General features: G+C 48.1%; 1 protein-coding gene across 1 annotated transcript in view; it reads right to left on the bottom strand.

The window, feature by feature from the left end:
• LOC120036490 (wiskott-Aldrich syndrome protein family member 1-like) overlaps positions 1-7,773 on the bottom strand; it is a 60,614-nt gene extending 52,841 nt beyond the window's left edge. Inside the window, exons 1-2 of the mRNA XM_038982931.1 lie at positions 7,641-7,773; positions 7,199-7,333 (exon numbers count right to left, since the gene is read on the bottom strand). Of these exons, the coding sequence (XP_038838859.1) occupies positions 7,199-7,333; positions 7,641-7,773 (268 nt within the window). The remainder of the gene's footprint in view (positions 1-7,198; positions 7,334-7,640) is intronic.
• Positions 7,774-8,205: the final 432 nt, after the last annotated feature.

Here is an 8,205-nt window from a genome sequence, read left to right as displayed (position 1 = left end):
TGGTCCCCCCTTTGCTGCTATAACAGCCTCCACTCTTCTGGGAAGGCTTTCCAGTAGATATTGGAACATCTGCAGCCTCAGCAACTGCCTGTCATCAAGGGAGTACCCAAAGGCTCAATCCTAGGCCCCGCGCTCTTCTCAATTTACATCAACAACATAGCTCGGGCAGTAGGACGCTCTCTCATCCATTTATATGCAGACGATACAGTATACTCAGCTGGTCCCTCCCCGGATTTTGTGATAAACGCTCTACAACAAAGCTTTCTTCGTGTCCAACAAGCTTTCTCTGCCCTTAACCTTGTTCTGAACACCTCCAAAACAAAGTCATCTGGTTTGGTAAGAAGAATGCCCCTCTCCCCACAGGTGTGATTACTACCTCTGAGGGTTAAGAGCTTGAGGTAGTCACCTCATACAAGTCCTTGGGAGTATGGCTAGACGATACACTGTCCTTCTCTCAGCACATATCAAAGCTGCAGGCTGAAGTTAAATATAGACTCGGTTTCCTCTATCGTAATCGCTTCTCTTTCACCCCAGCTGCCAGACTAACCCTGATTCAGATGACCATGCTACCCATCTAGATTACGGAGATGTAATTTATAGATCGGCAGGTAAGGGTGCTCTCGAGCGGCTAGATGTTCTTTACCATTTGGCCATCAGATTTTCCACCAATGCTCCTTATAGGACACATCACTATACTCCTCTGTAAACTGGTCATCTCTGTATACCTGTTGCAAGACCCACTGGTTGATGCTTATTTATAAAACCCTCTTAGGCCTCACTCCCCCCTATCTGAGATATCTACTGCAGCCCTCATCCTCCACATACAACACCCGTTCTGCCAGTCACATTCTGTTGAAGGTCCCCAAAGCGCACACATCCCTGGGTCGCTCCTCTTTTCAGTTCCCTGCAGCTAGCGACTGGAACGAGCTGCAACAAACACTCAAACTGGACAGTTTTTTGTTTGTACCATGTTTTATGCTGCTACCATGTTGTCTTGCTACCATGTTGTTGTTATGTTGTGTTGTTACAATGCTATGTTGTCATGTGTTACTGCCTTGCTATGTTGTTGTCTTAGGTCTCTCTTTATGTAGTCTTGTGTTGTCTCTCTTGTTGTGATGTGTGTTTTGTCCTATATTTATAATGTATTTATTTATTTTAATCCCAGGTCCCTGTCCCTGTCCCCGCAGGAGGCCTTTTGCCTTTTGGTAGGCCGTCATTGTAAATAAGAATTTGTTCTTAACTGACTTGCCTAGTTAAATAAAGTTTTAATTAAAAAAAAAAAAAAAATTTAATTGCTGCGGGGACTTGCTTCCATTCAGCCACAAGAGCATTAGTGAGGTCGGCACTGATGTTGGGTGATTAGGCCTGGTTCGCAGTCAGTGTTCCAATTCATCCCAAAGGTGTTTGATTGGGTTGAGGTCAGGGCTCTGTGCAGGCCAGTCAAGTTCTTCAACACCATTCTTGACAAAACATTTCTGTATGGACCTTGCTTTGTGCATAGGGTCATTGTCATGCTGAAACAGGAAAGGGCCTTCCCCAAACTGTTGCCACAAATTTGGAAGCACAGAATTGTCTAGAATGTCATTATATGCTGTAGCGTTAAGATTTCCCTTCACTGGAACTAAAGAGCCTAGTCCAAACCATGAAAAACAACCCCAGACCATTATTTCACCTCCACCAAACTTGACAGTTGGCAGTATGCATTCGGCAGGTAGTGTTCTCCTGTCATCTGCCAAACCCAGATTCGTCCGTCGGATTCATCACTTCACTGCTCTAGAGTCCAATGGCGGCGAGCTTTACACCAATCCAGCCGATGCTTGGCATTGCGCATGGTGATCTTAGACTTGTGTGCGGCTGCTAGGCCATGGAAACCCTTTTCATGAAGTTCCCAACGAACAGTTCTTGAGGATGCGCGGTAGTGAGTGTTGTAACCGAGGACAGACGATTTTAATGCGCTACACACTTCAGCACTCAGCAGTCCTGTTCTGTGAGCTTGTGTGGCCTACCACTTCGCGGCTGAGCCGTTGTTGCTCCTAGATGTTTACATTTCACAATAACTGAACTTACAGTTGACCGGGGCAGCTCTAGCAGGGCAGAAATTTGACGAACTGACTTGATGGAAAGGTGGCATCCTATGACGGTGCCACGTTGAAATTCATTGAGCTCTTCAGTAAGGCCATTTAAAAAAAAAGTTGCCTTTATTTAACTAGGCAAGTCAGTTAAGAACAAATTATTATTTACAATGACGGCCTACACCGGCCAAACCCGGACGACGCTGGGTCAACTGTGCGCCACCCTATGAGACGGCGCACAGCCGGTTGTGATACAGCCTGGAATCGAACCAGGGTGTCTGTAGTGACGCCTCAAGCACTGAGATGCAGTGCCTTAGACCGCTGAGTCACTGGGCAGCCCCTACTGCCAATGTTTGTCTATGGAGATTGCATGGCTGTGTGCTCGATTTTATACACCTGTCAGCCACAAGTATGGCTGAAAGAGTTTGAAGGGCTTTCTACATACTTTTGTATATATAGTGTACATAGCGAATATACTTCACACACACACCAATTTAATTCCACTAAATTATGCAAATGTACCTATAAACCAATTAGCATGACCAGTCAAATGTATTTACATCGACTGGTATTTCCATCAATGAAGAGGCTAAAAATCATTATTTCGCAATGGGATTTTTTCTTTCTCCTTTACAACTGGCTATTTTTACACACACACACACACACACAAACACACAGCTAACCCTAACACACACACACACAGCTAACACTAACACACACACACACACACACACACACACACACCCTTCCTAACCTTGTGTTGATGTAAATCCCCAATGGTTCTATTCCTTTGAGACCCCTCTATCTTCTACATCCCCAACTCCCCTCCTCCTCTCAGTGACCTCTCTCTATCTCCTCCCCCCCGCCGTGGCGCCGCCTTCACTCATTCCCTCTCATCCCCTCTCCTTCTCTCACTCCACAGACTCCTCACTGTCTCTCTCACTGACAACACACCCACACAGACCACTACCCAGAATTACTGCGGTGGAGAGGTTGTGTGTGTGTGTGTAGTGGGGGATGAAACATATCTCTTACAGGAAACAAATCTTTAGCCACTCCTATAACCATCTTTTTTTATTCAATTGTTTTTATTAGAATCCCTATTAGGTGACGCCAATGCCAGCAGCTAGCCTTAGAGGATCCTAGTAAATCTAATTACATCAAATCCTATAACTGTCCATCTCTGTCACCTCTCTTCTGCTCTTTTTACTACTTCCCCCATCTCCTTTTACCACCACTTCTACTTCTCTCTCCATTTCCCCATTTCATTGCTGTATCATCACAGTAAATCCTGCTTTTCTGTGATGATTATTGTGTGGAGTCAAACGGCACATACTGCAACTGTCTGCATCTGGAGAACTAACCTGCAGACAGTTCGGCCATTTTAATCTCTGCTCAGGCAGTCTGACTGCAGTCTGAAGTACAAAGTCCTAACACTCCACTGCTTCTACTGTAGTGCTCAGTATTCTGCAGTATAGCCATCTCTCTACCCCTCCGCCCCGCCCTGCCACACCCCACCCCGCCCCGACCCAAATGGATCTGATCCTTATCAACTCTCACCTACAGGACAGAGCAGAGGAGCTAGAACACAGAAGTCAGGCTTATATTACAAGGTGAGATAATGCCATGCTATTCGCCCTTTCAATGAATATGTGTGTGTGTGTGTGTGTGTGTGTGTGTGTGTGTGTGTGTGTGTGTGTGTGTGTGTGTGTGTGTGTGTGTGTGTGTGTGTGTGTGTGTGTGTGTGTTGGTCCAGCCTGTAACCCATGGAGGGAGTGTATGACAGGGTGAATCCTTACCAGTCCCAGACAGTGTGGAGTCACAGCATGGAGGGAGTGTATGACAGGGTGAATCCTTAGCAGTCCCAGACAGTGTGGAGTCACAACATGGAGGGAGTGTATGACAGGGTGAATCCTTGCCAGTCCCAGACAGTGTGGAGTCACAGCATGGAGGGAATGTATGACAGGGTGAATCCTTAGCAGTCCTAGACAGTGTGGAGTCACAGCATGGAGGGAGTGTATGACAGGGTGAATCCTTAGCAGTCCCAGACGGTGTGGAGTCACAGCATGGAGGGAGTGTATGACAGGGTGAATCCTTAGCAGTCCCAGACAGTGTGGAGTCACAGCATGGAGGGAGTGTATGACAGGGTGAATCCTTAGCAGTCCCAGACAGTGTGGAGTCACAGCATGGAGGGAGTGTATGACAGGGTGAATCCTTAGCAGTCCCAGACAGTGTGGAGTCACAGCATGGAGGGAGTGTATGACAGGGTGAATCCTTAGCAGTCCCAGACAGTGTGGAGTCACAGCATGGAGGGAGTGTATGACAGGGTGAATCCTTAGCAGTCCCAGACAGTGTGGAGTCACAGCATGGAGGGAGTGTATGACAGGGTGAATCCTTACCAGTCCCAGACAGTGTGGAGTCACAGCATGGAGGGAGTGTATGACAGGGTGAATCCTTAGCAGTCCCAGACAGTGTGGAGTCACAGCATGGAGGGAGTGTATGACAGGGTGAATCCTTAGCAGTCCCAGACAGTGTGGAGTCACAGCATGGAGGGAGTGTATGACAGGGTGAATCCTTAGCAGTCCCAGACAGTGTGGAGTCACAGCATGGAGGGAGTGTATGACAGGGTGAATCCTTAGCAGTCCCAGACAGTGTGGAGTCACAGCATGGAGGGAGTGTATGACAGGGTGAATCCTTAGCAGTCCCAGACAGTGTGGAGTCACAGCATGGAGGGAGTGTATGACAGGGTGAATCCTTAGCAGTCCTAGACAGTGTGGAGTCACAGCATGGAGGGAGTGTATGACAGGGTGAATCCTTAGCAGTCCCAGACAGTGTGGAGTCACAGCATGGAGGGAGTGTATGACAGGGTGAATCCTTAGCAGTCCCAGACAGTGTGGAGTCACAGCATGGAGGGAGTGTATGACAGGGTGAATCCCTCTAAAGCAGACTGGATTATTAGATCACCCCCAGCATTACATTAGCACAAATATATGGAGGAGGAGAGGGAAGAGGGGGAGAGGAAAGAGAAGGATGAAGATGAGGGGAATGTAGAAGTGGAGGAGGAGGAGAATGTGTGGAAGGATTTAGGGGATCTAAGTAGGTCACTAATATAGCTAAAGTGAATACAAGAACAACTGCAAGAAGGCAACACCTCCACACACAGCATTGATACATGGCATGCTTAAATATTTAAGTTAAGGGACCTTAAAGTCCTGCTCTGGAACTGTGGCGACTACTAAGTATTAACTAAACCTCCCTCTTTGGGCTGGGTATAAGCACTGTCTAGCTTGAAAGCATCAGTTTATCTGGAAGCCGTGCGGCGCCATTTCCCCTACATTTTCACCCACGTGGGCCAGCCCCCGAGCAATTTGAGTTCTAGCCAATGAGCTTCAGCCCCTCGCCATTTGAGTGACAGCTAGCAAGATGCACACACAGCAGAACGAGAGAGAGAGAGCAATGATGTGGTGCAAATATGTGACGTAGTACCCAATTTTTGGGGACCATTTTTGGCTCGTGAGCGCTGCTTTCTGAACTCCTGTCTAAAAAGTATACAAAGGCACCAGAGAATCTCTTTAAGTATTGATCTGAAAACTAATAAACATTATTGTCTCTTACCTCTAAGTTACAAACTCTACTACACCCCCTTCCTCCATTGCATGGGTAACGGTCTGTTGTGCTAACAGGCTACCCCCCCGACACACACACACACACACACACACACATACAGATCTTCCATATAAACTCAGAGTTTTACAGCTTTATTATCTAAGACACAGTACAGAGTACGGTCCAGTGTACTTTATCTATAGACCTCTAGCGCTCCAATCCAAGCTAGAAACACCCCGTTGGCCCATGGGAAATCGATGCCTGGCCACAGAAGCGTGGTATTAGCTTACTACTACACTCCTTCTCTCTTTCTCTCTCTGTCCCCCTCTCTCTCACGTTCTCTGTCCCTCTTCCTCGCTCTCTCTCTCTTTCCCTCTCTCTCACGTTCTCTGTCCCTCTTCCTCGCTCTCTCTCTCTTTCCCTCTCTCTCACGTTCTCTGTCCCTCTTCCTCGCTCGCTCTCTCTCTGTCCCTCTCTCTCTCACGTTCTCTGTCCCTCTCTCTCACATTCTCTGTCCCTCTTCATCGCTCTCTCTCTCTGTCCCTCTTCCTCGCTCTCTCTCTCACGTTCTCTGTCCCTCTTCCTCGCTCGCTCTCTCTCTGTCCCTCTCTCTCTCACGTTCTCTGTCCCTCTCTCTCACGTTCTCTGTCCCTCTTCATCGCTCTCTCTCTCTGTCCCTCTTCCTCGCTCTCTCTCTCACGTTCTCTGTCCCTCTTCCTCGCTCTCTCTCTCATCCTCTCTCTTTGTATCCCTGTATCTCTCTCCCTCTCTCTAGAACCTGTTTTACCTGACAGCCCTACCCAGGCCCCCCGACAGACAGACAGGCAGACAGGCATTATTCCTCTCTTTTTTATTATGCTACTATAACATAGCATATATATCTGGATATCTGGTTTCCCCACAAAGACAGGCAGGGCTAAGTGAAACAGTGGAGGCTGGTAAGAATGCCTATACTGGGGGCTTATTGCGCCTGCCGAGGAGAGCGGCGTAGCGGAACGGAGGGTTTGGTTAGTACAGTGTGGACTGTGGAGCTGCTGGGATGAAAAATGACACTGTCTCACTGCGGCCTGTTCATCTAATAAGGTCATTAAGACTGGATGGGGCTGGCAATGGCCCACACACACACACACACACACACACACACACACACACACACACACACACACACACACACACACACACACACACACATATACACACACACACACACACACACACACACACACACACACACACACACACACACACACACACACACACACACACACACACACATATACACATACATACACACACACACACACAAAGAGAGGACTGGAAGGAATGAATTTACCCTGATGAGGAAGAATCAAAGGTGGATGTGTAGAGAAAGGTGTGTGTCAGGACTGAGTGTCTACATGTAAGGACTACTGTATGAGTGTGTGTACGTATATGTTTGATACTGGTGTGTGTGTGTGTGTGTGTGTGTGTGTGTGTGTGTGTGCGTGCGTGCGTGCGTGCGTGTGTGCGTGGGTACTCACACTCCTCCTCTTTAGGATCTAGCTGTGTGACGCTGATAGAGAGGCGGTCCACGCGCTCCTGCAGGGAGTTGACCCGGAAGGAGAAGGAGTGGGCCTCGTTGAACAGCTCCCCAAACAGGTCCTCTGCATACTTACCTGTTACAACACACACACACTTATTACACACACTTAAGTATAATAACAGTCAGGCATAATGAAACCTGCTTATCAGCAGAGAGGGAAGAGAGAGGAAGCATGATTACCTAACAGAAACATGTGTGTTCGTGTGTGTGTGTGTGTGTGTGTGTGTGTGTGTGTGTGTGTGTGTGTGTGTGTGTGTGTGTGTGTGTGTGTGTGTGTCTGTGTGTGTGTGTGTGTGTGTGTGTGTGTGTGTGTGTGTGTGTGTGTGTGTGTCTGTGTGTTGTTTAGCTGTATATGTGTGCAGACAGTGTGTGTGACTCACTGAGGCTGCTGAGCTGTCGTATGACGTTAGCTAGGGACACATTGGTCACACACTCCAGCTCATTCTTGATGGCCCGTGGCAGCACTGTGTGGCACAGGTGCCTGGGCTCGATACTCCTCTTCACCAACGGCATCCTGGGATACCTGGACCACGACTACCACACCTGGAAAAAGGAGGGAGGGAAAGAAAGAGAGGGGGGGGGGGGTTTGAGTTATAAAGCCAAGGCTAGCTTTTTCAAGCAGAAATTTGTTTCCTGCAACACAAACTCAAAAAAGTTCTGGGACACTGTAAAGTCCATGGAGAATAAGAACACCTCCTCCCAGCTGCCCACTGCACTGAGGCTAGGAAACACTGTCACCACCAATAAATCCACTATAATTGAGAATTTCAATAAGCATTTTTCGACGGCTGGCCAAGCTTTCCACCTGGCTACCCCTACCCCGGTCAACAGCACTGCACCCCCCACAGCAACTCGCCCAAGCCTTCCCCATTTCTCCTCCCAAATCCAGTCAGCTGATGTTCTGAAAGAGCTGCAAAATCTGGACCCCTACAAATCAGCTAGACA

Source organism: Salvelinus namaycush, unplaced genomic scaffold, assembly GCF_016432855.1.
Source record: "Salvelinus namaycush isolate Seneca unplaced genomic scaffold, SaNama_1.0 Scaffold1355, whole genome shotgun sequence".
Taxonomy (NCBI): domain Eukaryota; kingdom Metazoa; phylum Chordata; class Actinopteri; order Salmoniformes; family Salmonidae; genus Salvelinus; species Salvelinus namaycush.
The sequence above is the reverse complement of the archived record's forward strand: the minus strand, read 5'-3'. Positions and strand labels throughout refer to the sequence as shown.